General features: G+C 39.0%; 1 protein-coding gene across 4 annotated transcripts; it reads left to right on the top strand.

Moving 5' to 3' along the window:
- The first annotated feature begins 6 nt into the window (after positions 1-6).
- Positions 7-16774, top strand: LOC122071651 (protein TOPLESS-RELATED PROTEIN 2-like). 4 transcript variants are annotated; one of them, XM_042636025.1, is made up of 25 exons: positions 7-567; positions 698-877; positions 971-1084; positions 1178-1336; positions 1586-1766; positions 1851-1974; positions 2083-2198; positions 2375-2513; positions 2653-2762; positions 2897-2966; positions 3093-3166; positions 3246-3341; positions 3434-3529; positions 3707-3834; positions 4041-4275; positions 4366-4533; positions 4796-4903; positions 4987-5133; positions 12659-12769; positions 12861-13043; positions 13177-13305; positions 13824-13919; positions 14125-14310; positions 15312-15484; positions 16124-16774. In XM_042636025.1, exons 1-25 carry the CDS (start codon positions 488-490, stop codon positions 16335-16337), a joined length of 3417 nt encoding a protein of 1138 aa, XP_042491959.1. In that variant the 5' UTR covers positions 7-487; the 3' UTR covers positions 16338-16774. The 4 variants fall into 4 exon arrangements, with proteins under 4 accessions (XP_042491959.1, XP_042491960.1, XP_042491961.1 ...); XM_042636026.1 differs by having other exon boundaries at positions 16127-16774; XM_042636027.1 differs by having other exon boundaries at positions 2089-2198.
- The last annotated feature ends 2666 nt before the right edge of the window (positions 16775-19440 follow it).

Here is a 19440-nt window from a genome sequence, read left to right on the forward strand (position 1 = left end):
TTTTTTTTTTTCTATGCTGAGGAGGGGAAAGGGAAGAGCTTTATAGCGACTGGGGCAAACTGCAAAGAGTGTTTACTGGTTTTCGTTCTTAGGTTTGTATTTGTTGTGCAGGTTCAGATCTTTTTTTTTTCGGGTTGTAGAAGAAACAGAATGGTTGAGGTTGAGCGATGGAGTTATTTTTTTCAATGGGTTTAGGGTTTTGTTATGTATATCATCTGTATCAGTTGAAACTATCGCTGCAGTATAGATAAGTAGCATTACTCTGTGTTTGCTTGATAGAGAAGGAAGAAAATAACTGACTTCTTTGTTAGTAGATTATTCAGAGGAAGAGAGAAGCGGAGAAAAAGGTGTTTTGTCTTGATGTTGTGACAAGCTGGAGTGACATTTTAGTAGAACTGCTTAGTTAGTCTGGTTTGTTCTACCTTGTTTTTGTCCGTCGGCTTTATATCAGATCTTTGCACTGGAGCGGTTAGGGATACCGGGAACCATGTCTTCCTTGAGTAGGGAACTGGTCTTCTTAATTTTACAGTTCTTGGATGAGGAGAAGTTCAAGGAAACCGTCCACAAGTAAGTTCTTTTCTTGTTAAGGTGTTTAAGTTGATTTGTAATTGCTCTGTTTTCTTACTTGGTGCGTTTCCTTCCCCCCATCCCCCCCTCTCCCCCCCCGGGGCCCCCCTTTTAAACTGTTACTGTCTAGGTTGGAACAAGAATCTGGTTTTTTCTTCAATATGAAACACTTTGAGGATCAAGTCCAGGCAGGAGAATGGGATGAAGTTGAAAAATATTTATGCGGATTCACTAAGGTTGAGGACAATCGGTACTCCATGAAAATTTTCTTTGAAATAAGGAAGCAAAAGTATTTGGAAGCCCTTGATAGGTGAGTCTTTGCCTCCTTTTCCCTCTTGTTTGTCACATCTTTTGAAGGACTTTTCTGGTGATAGAGGCTGCATCCCCCCTCTCTATATCCTAGGCATGACCGGGCGAAGGCAGTTGAGATTCTTGTGAAGGATCTTAAGGTTTTTGCTTCTTTCAATGAAGAACTTTTCAAGGAGATCACCCAGTTGCTTACACTTGAAAACTTCAGGTACTCATTACTAGGTCCATAGTGAATTATGACGGTCGGCATTGTGTGATCTTGTTGTATTTTCATTTTCATCTTGTTTTATTGGATCTGCAGGCAGAATGAACAGCTTTCCAAGTATGGTGACACGAAATCAGCCCGAAATATTATGCTCATGGAACTAAAAAAACTTATTGAAGCAAATCCATTGTTTCGTGATAAGCTTACTTTCCCTCCCTTCAAAAATTCAAGACTGCGGACTTTGATAAACCAGAGGTTACATGTTCTTCTCATACTGCAGTGTTTGTTGTAGCTGTGTGAATTCATTGGTTATGTTTATTAAACCACAATTTTTTTCTTCATTTAGTTTGCTTCAAACTTGGCATGTTATTACTGATTGTTAGTTTGACCAGTGCCTTTGAATTTACAATGGTTCATGGAAGCCATCCACAATGGCAACTTGTTTCATTTCATTTAATTTTAGTTGTAACTGCTAGTAATTATTTACATCTGTGGCATTTTCAGTCTTAACTGGCAGCATCAGCTGTGCAAGAATCCACGCCCGAACCCTGATATTAAAACGCTCTTCACAGACCATACTTGTGCTCCTAACAATGGTGCTCGTGCTCCACCTCCAACTAACAGCTCCATTGTGGGACCTATTCCCAAGCCAGCTGGCGGTTTTCCTCCTATTGGTTCCCATAGTGTAAGCAAATTGCATCTGATGTGCATACACATAGTTTTTGATACCTTACATCGTGGACTAATACCAGCCTTTCTTACTATGCAGCCATTCCAGCCAGTTGTTTCGCCATCTAGTGCCATAGCAGGTTGGATGTCAAGCACTAACCCTTCTTTACCTCATGCTGCTGTCGCTGCAGCCCCTCCTAGTCTTGTCCAGCCTCCTACTGCAGGTCAGGGTTTCTTCATTAATGCTCTAGCTTTGGCTTTGATGAATACTGCTTGTAGATGTTCATTGAATTGGAGCATTCTGGGTGAGAATTTTAATTTTTTTTTTAAAGTTGCAGCTCAATATTTGAAGCATCCAAGGACTCCTACTAGTGTTCCAGGGATGGATTATCAGTCAAATGATACAGAGCACTTGATGAAGCGCATTCGTACTGGCCAATCTGACGAGGTATGTTGCCTTTGTTTACTTATTGAGGTTCACCATTTAAAAGAAAAAAAAAAAAAAAAAATTGTGTCTGCTCCTTGGTCAGAATCGTTGTTTGGTTTTCATATATGCCAGTTGTAAGGATTTTTATTCACATTTTGTTGTGTCTGAATAACTGGTATTGTCTATCATTATTCTAGGTGTCCTTTTCTGGTGCAACACACCCTCCAAATATCTATTCACAAGATGACCTTCCTAGGACTGTTGCACGGACTCTGTCCCAAGGATCTAATGTCATGAGCATGGACTTCCATCCACAGCAGCAGACCATTCTTCTAGGTTATTTATTAACTGAATTTTCCCGTTCCAATCCCAACTAAAATGTGTTAGCCTTGGCAACTGTTGATTTCTTAAGCGCAACATAATTTTGTGGTTTGAATTCCTAAACTTTGTGGTTCTTTTCAATGATGTCTTACAGTTGGGACAAATGTTGGTGAGATCGCTATTTGGGAAGTTGGATCTCGAGAAAGGCTAGCACATAAACCCTTCAAAGTTTGGGATGTCTCTGCCTGCTCAATGCCTCTGCAGGTATTGTTGCTTGGAAATTGTAATTTTATTGTCTAGATCTCGTAATATGCATCCTTGAAGTTCCAGATATGTTTCTGATCCAGAAAATCAGAATACTTATGCTTTTTGACAATTTATCCTTGTAAACTTTCCAGACAGCATTGATGAAAGATGCGATAATATCTGTGAATCGTTGCATTTGGGGTCCAGATGGATCCATTCTTGGTACAGAACAAACTCTTCTTGTCCCCACGTTCACCTATGACTTTTTCTTGTTTACAAAATTTGCTCCGTTCTCCTGGACGTGGTGTAGTGGTTAATTGATCCATTTGGTGAACTTGTGTGTCTTAGGTGTTGCCTTTTCAAAGCATATTGTACAGATATACACTTACAGCCCTACTGGAGAGTTGCGACAGCATTTGGAGGTAAACTGTATTGGGAGGAATTTTATATTGCTCTGGTAGTGGCAACATATAATTTATTCATTCTTGTTCTGTTTTGTAGATTGATGCTCATATTGGTGGTGTTAATGATATTGCTTTTGCTCATCCTAACAAACAACTATGTATTGTCACCTGTGGTGATGACAAGACAATCAAGGTATCATTTTTGGATGCCTTACATTTTTGAATGCCTTAATGATTTATGGAGGGGAGAAAAGAGCTATCCTCAAGTAGCACATTTTGTTACAGGTGTGGGATGCTGTAGCAGGACGTAGGCAATATATATTTGAGGGCCATGAAACTCCTGTTTATTCTGTTTGCCCACACTATAAGGAGAATATCCAGGTATCTCACTAGGATTTGGTGCCTCGGAGGCTTTCTTACTTAGCTTGTTCTTCTGTTGAGCTCTCTTTGATGGGTTAAGTGGAGGTTGTCTTTGATTAGTGGGCAGTGGGTTGACTCACAGAGCTCATTCTCCATCACTGTATTCTAAAACTTGACTCAATATATATTTGCATGCAGTTTATTTTCTCTACTGCTATTGATGGAAAAATTAAAGCATGGCTCTATGATTGTTTGGGATCTAGAGTGGACTATGATGCTCCTGGCCTTTGGTGCACCACAATGTCATATAGTGCAGATGGGACCAGGTGAAACTCTTGCTCGCCCCAACATGTATTAGTGGATTCTACTTTGTCATGTTCTATATTTATGGCAAGTTTCAAGAGTTACTCAACTGGAATTAAGTATTGTCTTTTATCGAACTCCTTTGTGTAGTTGCTGCCATACCTGTCTGGTCCCTTTTGGCTGCTTTGTTATCCATTGTTGTATACTCTTTTACCATCTGTTATTATAGGCTCTTCTCATGTGGAACAAGTAAAGAAGGCGATTCCCATCTGGTTGAGTGGAATGAGAGTGAAGGAGCTATCAAAAGGAAGTATTCTGGTTTCAGAAAGCGATCATTAGGTGTTGTCCAGTTTGACACGACAAGGAACCGTTTCTTGGCTGCTGGTGATGAATTTATGATCAAGTTTTGGGATATGGACAATACCAACTTGTTAACGACTGCTGAAGCTGAGGGAGGATTGCCTGTTTGTACTCACTCTAATTTCACATAAGCACATAAAGCTGGATCCTAGATAAGCTATTCATTTGTTTAGACATGTTATTTGTAATTGCAGGCGAGCCCTAGGCTGAGATTCAACAAGGAAGGGTCTTTGCTGGCAGTTACAACAAGTGACAATGGAATCAAAATTTTGGCAAACACTGATGGACAGCGCCTCGTGAGGATGCTGGAAAGTAGGACTTTTGAGGGGACTCGAGGTCCTTCTGAGCCAATCAACACGAAGGTAGTATCTCTTCTTCTTTTTCTTCCATTGTTCTTTAATTACGTATTAATCTTTTTAAATGTACTTATGCTTTTGATGAATGTGTTTCTGTAGATTTAATGTTATATTGCCTAATCTTTCATTATTTAATATTTTTTCCTTGTAACTTATCTGTGGTCATACACAAGTGTAGTTTCTTGGTGAATGGATTTCTGCATCTCCAATGTTAGGTTGTGACATCTTATTTTATCTCGTTCTTAAAATTTTTGCCCGTCTTTTGCAGCCCCCAATTGTAAATGCACTGGGCCCTGTGGGCAATGTTTCTACAGCATTAGCTTCCCCATTGGATCGTCCTGATAGAATCCCACCTCAAGTATCTATTGTTAGTCTGGTAAGTGTCTGCCTTTTTCTAGTTACATGTAAATGTTTGTTCAATCTGGAGTCTTTGGGTTTTGATGGTGGCGGTAATCGCAGGGTCCTATGGACAGCAGTCGAACACCAGATGTTAAACCAAGAGTTACAGAAGAAGTTGACAAGGTTAAGAGCTGGAGATTGCCTGATATTGTCGATTCAGCTCAACTAAAAGCTTTACGGCTTCCTGATACCATGACTACAGGCAAGGTATGATATAGCAATGAACTGTTGATGTTTGACTTTGTATGGCGATAATGAATTGTGTTGTAGCATTCATTAATGGCTAATGGAATTCTAGCCTTGTAAATCCATGATGAGTTATCATGTTCCATTGTAGAAAAAGATTGCTTTTTGCGTTAAAGCTAATACTTATTAATCAATGAGAAACGTGGTTTGTGTGTGCCTAATGGGATCCTAAAACGCCCAACAGATTAGGGTATGAATCCCTGATTTTTCCAGATCCTTATATTGATACCAATATCGGTTTCAAGAGAATTTTGATAACACAATCAAATAAATGGTATGCAAAGGATTCTGTTCGAATGTCCTACTCAGCAAGAGGAACAATTCCACAAAGTTTGATTAAGAATTGTTTGGATTCAGTGTTCTTGAGGAATCCTACTAGAGTGAGGAGACTGATAATTAAGATCAAACTCTGATTGATTGCAGGCTTTGGAATTCCAGTAATCTGATTTAATTAGTTGAACAACTACATATGCTGGAATCAGAAGCAGGAAAAGAAAACAAGCTTTAAGTTTGAATTATGAAGAAATTGGGTAGAAACAAGATCCCAAAATTAGAAAAATCATAACAGCAAATTGATGGCAGTACTCTCAAGTAGCAAACCAGAATCAAATGAGGATCAGATTTAATGTATTGGTAGTAATAAGAATCCTTAATAGTAATCTGAATTCTGATTATATGATTTTGAAAATCAGTTCAGAAAACAGGATTTAGAGAATGATTCTTGATTCAGGATTATAGTATTCTATTGAAAAGATAAGTTTTTAAAGTAGGATTTGTTCCAGATTGAGGATTGAAGAATAACAATGGAAGAACTGAAGTAACAGATTAGATATCATTAACAGAATCAAAAGAAGAGATAGAACCAACATTTGGAGGTGAAAAGTGAGTGAGAACCGTCCTGTAGATGATTACAGGTGAAGAATAGATAGAAGGATAGATAGGTTGACCAGCGGATCCACCTGATCCAGGCTTGGCATCCCACTAGAGCCCCACCACTGAATCTACAGCATTAAACTTTGAGCAAATTTCACTCCCCTCCCCTGGCATTTCTATTTATTACACTCTCCTCCCTGCGAAATTTAAAATTACTTCCGTCCCTTGTATTGTTAACACTGTTAAGGGTTACATGTCAAATGACATTTTTACCCTGCTCCTCTGCTACCTCTTTGTCTCTTCGTCTTCTGCTGCTGCGTTGTTGTTACTCTTCTCATCCAAACTTCGTTAGTCATTTCCCCTGTTGAATGGGACGCGTTGGTCGTCAACCCACCACCTTCCTTCAGCTTCGAGAACCCAAGGCTTCGCAATGGCTACATTGCACTCTAGACATGGAAGTCCTCCATGTTCTCTGACACTTTCAACTTCACCGGCAATTGGTTCTGCCCCAACATTTGCTCCTACTCTGGTGTCTACTGCTCCTAATCCCTAATGTAGGAGTAGATTACAAGAAGCTAACTCCCACAAGTATACCCTAAACAATACAATTAAAAGAGCATCTCACAGGGTGGAGATTTATGACCCACAGAACTTAACAACCCCCATGGGTGGAGTCCCAAAACTTAATTAAAAAGGCTAAGAACAAGATTTTAATAACCTACACAAGACCCAACAAAACAGATCCCAAAAATGACACCCAAAAATCAAACCCTATGGGATAAAATAACCCTGCGGCTAGGGTATGTAGCAATACCTGCCGCTGGAGTTGTAGGCATCTGATGAGGCTGAAACTGGGGTCAATTGTAGGTCTTGCAGGTAGGAACAAAACCTCCAAAATTGGATGGCTTTTGATGCATGGATTGAAAGTTATTCAGTTTCTTGATTTTTGACCTTGGAGAGAGAATCTGAGAAGATTCTGCAGAACCAGCAATCTGATCAACTTGGACAGAGTCAAGAAGAGGACCGATTGGTCCTATAGCACTCTTGAACACCTCCCAACAGTAGCCCTCCAATCAGATCTCAGAATGGGGAAGAGGAGAGAGATCACAGGTCTCGAAAACCCAAGATTCCAAGCTGGCCGATTTTGATTTCTGGTGTTTCTGGCAGGTCTGCGGCTGGAGTTGTAGGCATCTGATGAGGCTGAAACTGGGGTCGATTGTAGGTCTTGTTGGTAGGAACAAAACCTTCAACATTGGATGACTTCTGATGCCTGGATTGAAAGTTATTCAGTTTCTTGATTTCTGACCTTGGAGAGAGAATCTGAGACGATTCTGCAGAACCAGGAATCTGATCGACTTAGACAGAGTCAAGAAGAGGACCGATTGGTCTTATAGCACCCCTGAACACGTCCCAACAGTAGCCCTCCAATCAGATCTCAGAATGGGGAAGAGGAGAGCGATCACAGGTCTCAAAAACCCAAGATTCCAAGCTCGCCGATTCTGATTTCTGGTGTTTCTGGCAGGTCTGATAGGCACGCAGTAGCCGTAAATAAGAACAGTAAATAAGGGACAAAATAAAATATAAAAGAATTGAACTGATGGGGGGGTTGAGAAGGGTGAAAGAGAATAAAAGAATGTGTATCTCACCCCTCAGGTTTAGGCATCTCACCACTCAATAACAGTTTTTCAGCTAAAGAGTATTCACTCAATAATTTATTCATTCAAGCCTAAGAAATATCAGTGCATATGCTCTATTTAAAGAGGGCAGAATTACAATCATACCTTGACTACGAATTAGTTTCTGAATAGGACTAGATACCTACTACAACTAGGACTTCAAATAGAATGAGGACTAGACTTCTAACTCCAACATGGAGTAGGACTGACTACTAATAGTCCATATAGGACATTACACTTCTAACTCCAACATGGAGTAGGACTGACTAACTAATAGTCCATATAGGACATTACAATCGATGGGCCCAACACATACATAACCCACCTAAGGCTTATTTGCAATATGATAAGTCCATTAAGTGGTTTATTTACATCAACTTGCCCTCTATTAGAAAAAATTCGTCCCTGAATTTTGTAGAGTGAGTGTGATTGTAGTTTGATGTACGTCCCTCTTCACGTCGTAGAAAAATTTAGGTAGCTCTTTGATAATAAAGATGTAGTCTAGAATGTGAGGAGCTCGATCTTCAAGATACTTTAATGGGATGACGAATTCCATATGCTCAACCTTAAGGTCTTCAGATGTATCTATCAGGTCATCTTCTAGCATGTCCTTTACTTGCTCTTCTTTGATTATAGGCTCTTCAAGTTCCTCGTTAGTGCTTGTGTCCTCATTCGTGTATGTAATGAAGTTTAAAATATATGTATCATGATCATCCGTTTCACCTTCCAACTTCATCACCTTCCTCTTTGTCTTCAGTGGTGGTATTGGCCATCCAATCATCAAGTTGTGATTCATATACTAACATATTTGGATTGGCTTCAAGTCTAGCAATGACAGAGTCGGTGTTCAGTCGGTAAGGGCTAAATTTGGCAACGTGACCAAAACCTCTGCAATGGAAACACTTGATTTCTCCTTTATAAGTCATAGGTGTTTTCCCCTTGTCTAACGTGGTTGGTGGGATGTCGCTTGGAGCAATGGTTGCCTTTTCCCTAGCTATGTTTACCTCAGAATCATGAGCTGGAGGGTAGGAGCGTCGAGGAGTTGACTTGAGCAAGTCCTTTGCCTCTAAGGATTTGTTAATACAAGTATTCATGGAGGGTATTTCGATCACACTAAGATTCTCACGAATGTCATGCCTTAATCCCAATTTGAAATGGGATATGAGTAGTTCTTCTTCTTTATAGGCACCAGTTCGTGAAAGCAATTCATTGAATCGATTAGCATATTCTTCTACAGTCATAGTACCTTGCCTGATGGTATTCAACATGTCGTAGAGCCGACGTCGGTAGGTTGGTGGTAAGAACCTTTCATTGAGGATGAGCTTCAAGTCTTCCCAACTGCGAGGCATCTGGCGCCTACGCATGAGTTTGTCTTCTTCAGCATTCCACCAATCCTTAGCCCCACCTGTTAGCTTTGTGATTGTTAATTAGACTTTCCTTTCTTAAGACAAACGATACCAGCGAAAATAGTCAGCAAAGGAGTTTACTCAGTCGTGATGGTAGAGGGGATCGTGTCTTCCATCATACTCTTTCAGTTCCAATTTCACCTTGTGTATCATCTTGGCGATATTGGTAATAGTCATAATCATCATACTCATCACAAACTGGTATATTCCTTCGAGCTTGCATAGTGACCTTTCTAGGTACATTATAGGTATTGTTGACAGTAGGCTGAACAGTCGTTTGGGCAGCATTGGGTTGAGTGTTAGAGTGAGTAGCAGTACTCTCTCAGTTCAGCTATCTGTTGATCATGCCCTTCAATCCTTGCAGTCAAAGCTTGAAGGGATTTCCATATGTTTTCCAGAGTGATTTGGGGTCTTTCTTCAGCCATAGCTCTGATACCACTTAATGTATGAGTAGATTACAAGAAGCTTAGGAGTAGATTACAAGAAGCTAACTCCCCCAAGTATACCCCAAACAATACAATTAAAAGAGCACCTCACAGGGTGGAGATTTATGACCCACAGAACTTAACAACCCCCATGGTTGGAGTCCCAAAACTTAATTAAAGAGGCTAAGAACAAGAGTTTAATAACCCACACAAGACCCAACAAAACAAATCCCAAAGTGACACCCAAAAATCAAACCCTATGGGATGCAATAACCCTACGGCTGGAGTTGTAGGCATCTGATGAGGCTGAAACTGGGGTCGATTGTATGTCTTGTAGGTTGGAACAAAACCTCCAAAATTGGATGACTTCTAATGCCTGGATTGAAAGTTATTCAGTTTCTTGATTTTTGGCCTTGGAGAGAGAATCTGAGAAGATTCTGCAGAACCAGCAATCTGATCGACTTGGACAGAGTCAAGAAGAGGACTGATTGGTCCTATAGCACCCCCGAACACCTCCCAATAGTAGCCCTCCAATCTGATCTCAGCATGGGGAAGAGGAGAGAGATCGCAGTTCTCAAAAACCCAAGATTCCAAGCTCGCTGATTCTGATTTCTGGTGTTTTTGGCAAGTCTGATATGCTTACAGTAGCCGTAAATTAGAACAGTAAATAGGGGACAAAATAAAATATAAAAGAAGAATAGAACTGATGGGGGGTTGAGAAGGGTGAAAGAGAATAAAGGAATGGGTATTTCACCCCTTAGGTTTTGGGTATCACACCTCTCAATAACAGCTTTCCAGCTAAAGAGTATGCACTCAATAATTTATTCATTCAAGTCTAAGAAATATCAGTGCATAGGCTTCTCTATTTAAAGAGGGCAGAATTACAATCATACATTGACTAGGAGTTAGTTTCCAAATAGGACTAGACACCTACTACAACTAGGACTAGACTTCTAATTTTAATATGGAGTAAGATTGACTAACAAATAGTCCATATATGATATTACAATCGATTGGCCCAATGGGCCTTTATTAAATTAAAACAACTTAAATAAAAGCACTGAATATAAATCCCGTTTTCTTACTTTCTATCCATATTTTAGGCCCATTAAAATGACCCATTACAAATAAAACCCATGGGATCAAAGGCCCAACACATACATAACCCACCCAAGGTTTATTTGCAATATGATAAGTCCATTAAGTGGCTTATCTACATCAATCCCCCTTCAAATCTTCCATGCGAGTGGTGGTTGGTATTGATCTTAATCATGCCGACATTTCAGGTTTCCTCTCACCTGAGCTAGGCCTCCTCATAGATCTCCCCCTCTTTCACCTCGAACCACTTCTGTGGCTCCGTCCCTGACACTTTCCGCCGTATGAAACTGCTCTTCGAGTTGGACCTCGGTCAATGGGGTTCGACCTATCTGGCTTATTTGAGAAGGATGGAAATCAGAAATCAGTCTCGGTTCACGTTGACGATTGTGTCAAAATTGGAGATTGCACAACCTTTAAGGTGAAGAAGGATGGGTTGGTGAAGTTGCAGGGGAATGAGGAAGGGAAGAAGGGGCAGTTAGAGATAGAAGCTGAGATCTTTGAGGTTACACCTTTGTTTCATATGGTGGTAGTGAAGAAATCGGCAGGGGATATGTTGGACTGCCAGAATTTCTGTAACCTGGGATTGAAGCCTTCTCTTAAGGACATCGTTTGGGCTTGGCAAGGTGGGGAGCAACCAGCATTTCTGCAGTCACTGCCGCAGCAACCACAACCAGCCTAGTAAGAGAGATGTTCTTGACTGGTTTTAGTCTGTAATTGGTTTCTATTCCCTCCCAGCTCTTCGACAAGGACCTCGATGCATCGGTTCCGCTTAGGCATCCCTCAAAATCTGGGCAACTCTCTTGTCTCAGTACTGGTCATGGCCAACAACGATGTGGGAGGTTGCATCCCAGCCAGATTGGGAAGATAGGTCCACCCTCAACGAAGGAAGAAGATGAAACTTGGTAAGGGCAAACATGTAATCTTGGTTAAGGTAAGGGTATTTTGGGATTTAAAATAAAATTCTACATCACGCGTCATCACTTAACAGTGGGCAACTAACGGTGTGGGTACGATTGATAGAATCTACAACATCAAAGGGAGCGTTATGTAATTTTAAACTTCAAAGGGAGGGGAGTATAATAAACAGAAACGTCAGGGGAGGAGAGTGAAATTTGCTCTTAAACTATTGAATCTCACAAGAGTAGTCCGAATTACAGACCCAAAAAAAAAAAAAAAAAAAAGCAATGAACCCAAAGGCCGCAGGCTGCTTGGAGGATCCTTAACTGACTCGAACTCTGAAAAAATAAGCCCAAACTGTGAAGGATACTTCCTTGTGCAAACCATGCGCAGTTATAAACTGACTATGAAAATGAATAAAAGAAACTACTGTGGCTGGACTTATTGAGTTCTTAATCCAGCCAGCTACTATAACAAAATAAAAGCAGTTAAATAATGAAGGTAGTGCCCTAAGTAAGCCCCACGATTGGAAATTCTTTTGGAACTAGAACTGCAGAACTGTAGGACCTGGTTGACCCAGAAACTGGTTCACAAGTGAACCAAACAGCAGGTTCGTCTTCTTTCCACGAAGATTCTGCATCAGTGTCCCTTGGGGTCGGATTGTTCCAATACTGGAAAGCATATTATGTTGCCAAAGCTTGAACCTAGTTCATCTGTTTGGACTGGTTTCTGGTGAGGTAAATCCATGACTTCTTTATCTTGATGCTTTCTGAATGTTGCAAATATTTACAAGAAAACCATGTACTTGATGTTATTCATTTGCACATGGAAGTTTATGTGCAGAGAGTAATTGAGTTGCCATTGGTAGCTTTAAGCCACCACATTACATGGTTTTGCAATGTCATAACAATGAATCATGTATTACCAGGTTGTTGGAACTCTCTTGACAAGCAGTTTACTACTACTAGTTTTATTTCAGAAGATAGTATTCTTTTTATTTTTCTTGGGATTTTTTGAACAAGGTTTTTTTCATTTGTGTCATGTTGGATTTCAACTGCACTGCTGTGTTCCGTCTGTTTTGGAACTTGTGTACATAATCCATGAGTGGCAGGTTGTAAGGCTGATATACACGAACTCTGGGCTAGCTGTGTTGGCTCTTGCTTCCAATGCTGTCCATAAGCTTTGGAAATGGCAACGTACTGAACGGAATCCATCTGGAAAGGTTGGTTCTTTGTCAAGTGGGCATTCCGAGATTATCTATTTGACTATTTTATTAAAAATGCAATATTTTTTTAACACCTTGTACTTTTTAGTCCACTGCATCTGTTGCGCCTCAGTTGTGGCAGCCTACAAATGGAACTCTCATGACTAATGATGTCAGCGATGCAAACCCCGCTGAAGAGTCGGCTGCATGCATCGCTTTATCCAAGAATGATTCTTATGTCATGTCTGCTTCTGGTGGGAAGGTTTCTTTGTTTAATATGATGACATTTAAGGTCAGCCTTTGTTTTCCTTCCTTTGTCTCTTATTTTGTGACTTCGAATCTATTTTGCATATTTTCATTTGCTTTATTTTGCTTTGATTCTGTAAATATAGCAAAGTAACTGAACAAAACCCTTGGTGTCTCAGGTCATGACAACGTTCATGCCCCCACCTCCTGCAGCCACATTCCTTGCTTTCCACCCACAGGACAATAACATCATAGCCATAGGAATGGAAGATACTACCATTCAGATATATAATGTTCGGATTGATGAGGTGATGTTTCTGCCCTGTTCATGTCATTAAATGCAGTAGATTCATTATTTCATGTTGGGCAGAACATATTATGGTTTGATGATATACTATTGATGGCTAGCTATATTCATAATCTTCTATCTGATGCCCTTGCATAATTTTGTTGTATCTGGTCCACGAATATGTGGATCAACCTATGCTGTTGCTAGCTAAGCAAAGGTTAATGTCATATTTTGGCCTTCAATGGGGCAAGGATTCGGAGAATATAATAGATGATAAATCGGAACAATTTTGCCTTTTTTGTTGTGTCTCTGTGTGTACAAAATCAGCTAATACGCTTTTTCTTAGCGCTTTAATTTGTGACATAAAAAATATAGTAGGCCTGGTTTTCTGTTATCGTCCGACTTATTCTTCTGTTATTTGTGATCATTGGTGTCATCATTTTAGACCCGCTAATTTCTGATTATGAAATCAACACCCTGGTTCCTTCTGCCTACTTTGTTATGGAAGGTTATTGACTTTTAATTACAATCTGGCAGGTTAAAACCAAGCTCAAGGGTCACCAAAAACGAATCACTGGTCTTGCATTCTCCCAGACTCTGAATATACTTGTATCTTCTGCAGCTGATGTACAGGTATTCATTGATAAAATACACTCCTTATCTTTTAAAGCCACCTGTCTTTAGAAAGTGAAATGAAGTCTTGCATGGGTTTTATGAGGAGAATAAAAATATATCATGATTTATTTGTCAGCAGTACTGTATACTCTATATTCAGTATTATTTAATTTCTGGATATTCTTAACTAACAGTCAATAACTTTTGATGGAATAAATTGCAGCTATGTGTTTGGAGCACCGATGGATGGGAAAAAAGGAAATCAAAGTTTATACAAGCACCAGCTGGTCGCTCGGGCCCGCTTGTTGGAGAGACTAAAGTCCAGTTCCATAATGATCAAATTCATCTATTGGTTGTTCATGAGAGCCAAATTGCCATCTATGACAGCAAGCTTGAATGCATGCGTTCGGTAAGTATATGGTTCACTTTGAATCTAGTTTTTGAATTCCAATGTAATCTCTTAGCTATATGCTCCCTCTTCTAGCGAATAATCCCATCATTCCACTTGATTTGGTGCTTCAGGGTTTTGAATTTGAGCTGGTATGCAGATGCCAGACCTAATAGCTGATTTTAGCAGGGTTGGGTTGCCTCTTCTACTAATTTTTATTTGATCTTATTCTAAATTGAAATCATGGGTTTTTTGTCCTCAGTCTAGGGATTACAATCCTTAGTGCCTTGCGCAGGTGTTCTTGAAACCATTGTCCAGGCATCAACTTTTCCATTGTCTTCATATAAAAAAATGTTTGATGACCTGACTGGTTATGGGTTAATTGAAAAGTTTCCATTTAATGTGGAAAACATATTAGGCACTCACAAATCACTGCCATCATATTCTAGTGCACATGAGAAAAGGTAAGTGAATTGATAAATAAAATGGGATCAAAGCAGAGAGAGCTGTAGTTGCACTGCTCAACAGACGGCATGATTGAGTTGGAGTTACATGGGTAGGCTATATAGGCCAGTGGGAAAGGAAAACTATTTAAAAAAAAAAAAAAGAGCAAAGTTAAAAGATAAAATATACAACTTATTGAAATAATTGAATAATCAATACATATGATAGGTTTAATAAGGCGGAAAAAAAAGCATCATTTTTTTGGCAATTGCCTGGGCAAAATTCATTCTTAGGCAGTGATGAACTAAGTCAACTCAACTAAGATTATCAACTGCCTTGCATTGAGGAACCTTTAAAACACTAATAGACAATACATATGGAGACAACACACCCTTAAAGGATGAATATTCCAATATTTATGTCTAGTATGGTCAGTCTGGTTTCTTAACACAAGTTGATAACAAGGTGTACCCTGGGAGAGAGAAGACCTACCCGAACATGGTCTTTTTGTTCTTTTTAAAATAATCCTGGATGTGTTGGTCGGTAAGATTTTGTTATGTCTAAATATTTACTTGCAGTGGTATCCAAGAGATGCGCTCTCTACACCCATTTCAACTGCAATATATTCCTGTGATGGTCTGCTGGTGTACACTGGGTTTTGTGATGGCGCTGTTGGAGTGTTTGATGCTGATAGTCTGAGGCTCCGCTGTCGGATTGCTTCCTCTGCCTACATACCTTCCTCCCCTGCTAGGTATGCTAAATGGAAAGGTTTGCGGATGCATTTCGAATCTCGAGATATCATTTTATAGTACTACTGAAATTTCGTTGTCATGCTGGTTGATCAAAGATCCTGTATTTGTACCTTTGCTAAACCTACCATCTGGTTGGATGTTGGGAGGATTGCTCAGCCAACTAAACCACCCAACAAATGCTCAACGTTTCTATGTTTATTTTGTTTTTGCCTTTTCTTTTCCATCCGTTTGTTTCCTTTGAAACTCTTAGGCTATGTTTGGTAGCCAAGAGAAGAAAAGAAAAGAAAAAAAATACAATCTTAGTTTAAAAATTTCTGTGCTAGGTATGTCCTCATCCAGGAGAAGGTTCAGTTTTTTAATTTTTGAAGTTTTCTTTTCTCCAAAAAAAAAAAATCTTCCCAAAAACACAAGAAAACATGAGAAAATATAATTTTTTTTTTCTTTTCTTCTCTTCTAATAGTAACCAAACATACATACTTTTTTTTATTTTTTCACCATTTCATTTCATTTCTTCTCTTTTCCTTTCTTTTTTAGATTCTATTTTTTTTTTGTTTTGTTTTCTTCTCTTTGCCACCAAAGATAGCCATAATTCCTCATTTCTGAATTTAATTGATTGTATTATTGCATTGATTTTGCAGCAGCAGCAGTGTCTGTCCTATGGTGATAGCAGCCCACCCATCTGAACCTAATCAAATTGCCCTGGGTATGAGTGATGGTGCAGTTCATGTCGTTGAGCCATCTGACACAGAGCCAAAATGGGGTGGCCTGCTGCCTCAAGAGAATGGAAACCTCCCTTCAATTCCCTCAAATTCAGCTTTGAATAGTCAGTCATCAGAACAGCCTCCTAGGTGACTGACGTTGACACCAGGTCGCACTAAACTTCTGATACTCAAGAAAACAGAATGACTGGAGGGAGCATGAGATAAGGTTCTATTGGGGCATATTCAAAGGCGAATCGGTTGTTTTTTTTCTAGTTATCCGCCTTCAATGCTGATATGGTCTCTTAACTGCCCATTGTATAGTTAGGTTTTTTTTATTTATTTATTATTTTGTAGGGAAACAATTCTAAGAAAGAAGTGTACATCGCCTCGTTAGATAGCAAATGCAGTGTGGGGTTGGGGGACGTTTTACCTTTCATAATCGTCTAAAGGTGTTGATGTTTAAATTTATTTTATTTTTGCTTCTAATTTGTCAGACATCTGTTCTCTATGAGATGCATGCCAGTGTAATCTTTAGAAAATTGTGACCCATTTCCATTGTGGTGCACCTAACTAAATCACTTCTACCCTCGTCCTTTGATTGCTTTTCAATTTTAAAGATTCTGCCAAATTTCAGTTTACATGTCTTTAGATCCTTGGCTGAGTTGATCAATGGATGTTCTTGACTATGGAGGAGGAAATCCAGAGGGATTTGGTTGGGTGCCCTGTCCCCAAAGGGGGAATAAAGGCAAGGTTGGATTCGATCAATTTCTATTTTTTGGTCCAGGGGAAGACATACCTTGAAGGTCCCACTTTTTCTGCTTGATTGTTTCTTTGCTTGATGCCTGGAATCATATCCTTCCGTTCTTGGTTGCAAATGATTCTTAGATTTGCGAAATATAAAAAGCAGTTGAAAAAAGGATATAACACAGGTATCTTTTTTTTATTCCTGGTAAAGGCATACGTATCTTCTCAGAGCAAGTTATTTCTTGATACAAGATTAAAGATGCGCCCTGCCTTGACATCTTGTATTTTTTCGGGAGTTGAGGCTGTGTACATTATGATCCTCAAAACACTTATAGTGGCTGGAGCTTTGGGTACTGGGTATGCTCTTTCCTTTTGTAGGTACCTGACAATGGATATCATGTTTTATGCCATGCATGAGTTTTATAGGTACATGACAATGGATATCATGTTTTATGCCATGCATGAGTTTTATCAAGACACAGGTTTCATGTTTTATGCCATGCATGAGTTTTATCAAGACACGGGTTTTTGGGATTTCGACACCAATCTGGATTGGGCTATGTTCGTGGTTGGCGGAAGTGGATACAATGGGATTGGCTGGAATTAGTCTGAACCTGAGAAATTTGATTTGCGGAGATTTTCTAAATTTGTGATATGTTATGGGGTATTTGATTCGATTCAATAAACTTGTGGTTCTTGCTGCGAACCATGGGAGTGCTTACGATAAGATCATTCAATTGTTGGGTTGCGATATTGTTGTTTATCATTTAGTTGTTGGGTTGCAATATTATTGCCTCGGTCTTTAGAGAGTCGTAGCGCGTATTAAGTCTTTAGTGTGTGTTTCTTTAGAGAGTGTTATATCTTCATTGTTACCTCTTATGTTAGTTCTTGAGTATTCGGCCTATATAATGGGTCGTGATTGGAATGAACGAATTAGCTTGAATTACCCAAATCAGTTATTGCGAGGGCTTCCCCCGGACGTGGGATATCAATCTAGTTTCGTCTTCTTCATCCTTCAGGCTTATCACTTCGTATTAGAGTCAGGTTAGCTATGGAGAGAAATTCGTGTTAGAACAACCATGAGATTCGAATTCAAAACCCTAGTTGAAGAAACCACATAGGAAAATAAGAACACGAATCTAATAAAATTATCAAATCATAGAGGATTGATTTGTACCTTTCACCTAGTATGTTGAAGATGATCGACGTCAGTCACTCTCAATTTTCCTCTCTTGGCTATGGATCTTCTACAACCCTTAGACCTCATTGGTTCTCTCATTTTAGTGATAAAGTTGAGAAGAATGAATAATATCTATAGGGACCCAAAACCTAGTATATATAATACTGTTTTGAACCCAAAACCCTAAATCACAATGAATTGGACCAACATATCCCTAAACTTGAGAGTGGACCGAATCAATTCATGCAAGTTAATTCTCACCCATTTAATCAATCCGAATAATTAATTAAGCCCATAAACCCAACAATCTCCTACTTAGACTATAGTAATTATAAGGATATTTTTTAAATTAGTGTGGCCATAGAATCTCATTACATTAACCACTCTTACTGTGATTTAGTTGAAAAATCACATATTGAACAAAAGTGGAGGATACACCTCAATATACGGCATATAACTTTCTGTCATTACAAACATAAGTAAATTTCTTAATACAAATCTATTTGGGATATTAATATGAAAATATTGACATATCCTTAAATAACCTTTACTGGGGTAAATTGCCTTTGATCTGGGGTTAATATCTAACTGTGACTTTCTTCTTATAAACTGTGGCAAATTGCCTTTGAATTGTGGCAAGTTACTACCTCTAACTGTGGCAAAAATATTATATATAACTGACGCAACTATTGCCTATAAAACATGTTCAAATGAAACCATAAAGCAATTAATAAGGGAAACAATTGTGCATAATATAAATGCTAAAACATAACCAGAATTCATCAAACTGTGCTCCAAAACATATAGGTTAAGGCTTCAAAATATAAACAAGTAATCCAAAAGAAAAAATAAAAAAAATCCCACTAATCAAGCATTTCAAACAACTCAATATAAAGAAATCTTAACTATTTGATGACATTTACTTCTAATCGCTCCCAATTGCTGATGATCAATCCACCTCACCCTTTCTTAATATCCTCCTGTTTATTAGCCCCATAATTCTTTCTTTTTTCTAATCATTTTTTGAAAATGAAGCAATCCATCTTCACATGTCATTTCTTGTGACACCAGAAACACTCTACGTTGTTTTTTTCTTCATCTTGAGCATTTTGAGATGTCTCAAACTCTTGAGAGCCCTTAGTCTTATCATATGGCTTGAAGTTTCTTTTGTTGAAAAAATTCATGTTCCTTCTGCTTGTTGGTCCACCAGAAGATCCCTTGTGGAAAGTTGCATTTGCACTCTCAAATCTGGTTTGTTTCAATTTTTCTTCCTCTTGAGTGCAAATGGAAATAAGCTCATTTAAGCTCCAGTTGTCCTTTAATGCAATGT

The sequence above is a fragment of the Macadamia integrifolia genome, unplaced genomic scaffold (genome assembly GCF_013358625.1).
Source record: "Macadamia integrifolia cultivar HAES 741 unplaced genomic scaffold, SCU_Mint_v3 scaffold_3A, whole genome shotgun sequence".
Taxonomy (NCBI): domain Eukaryota; kingdom Viridiplantae; phylum Streptophyta; class Magnoliopsida; order Proteales; family Proteaceae; genus Macadamia; species Macadamia integrifolia.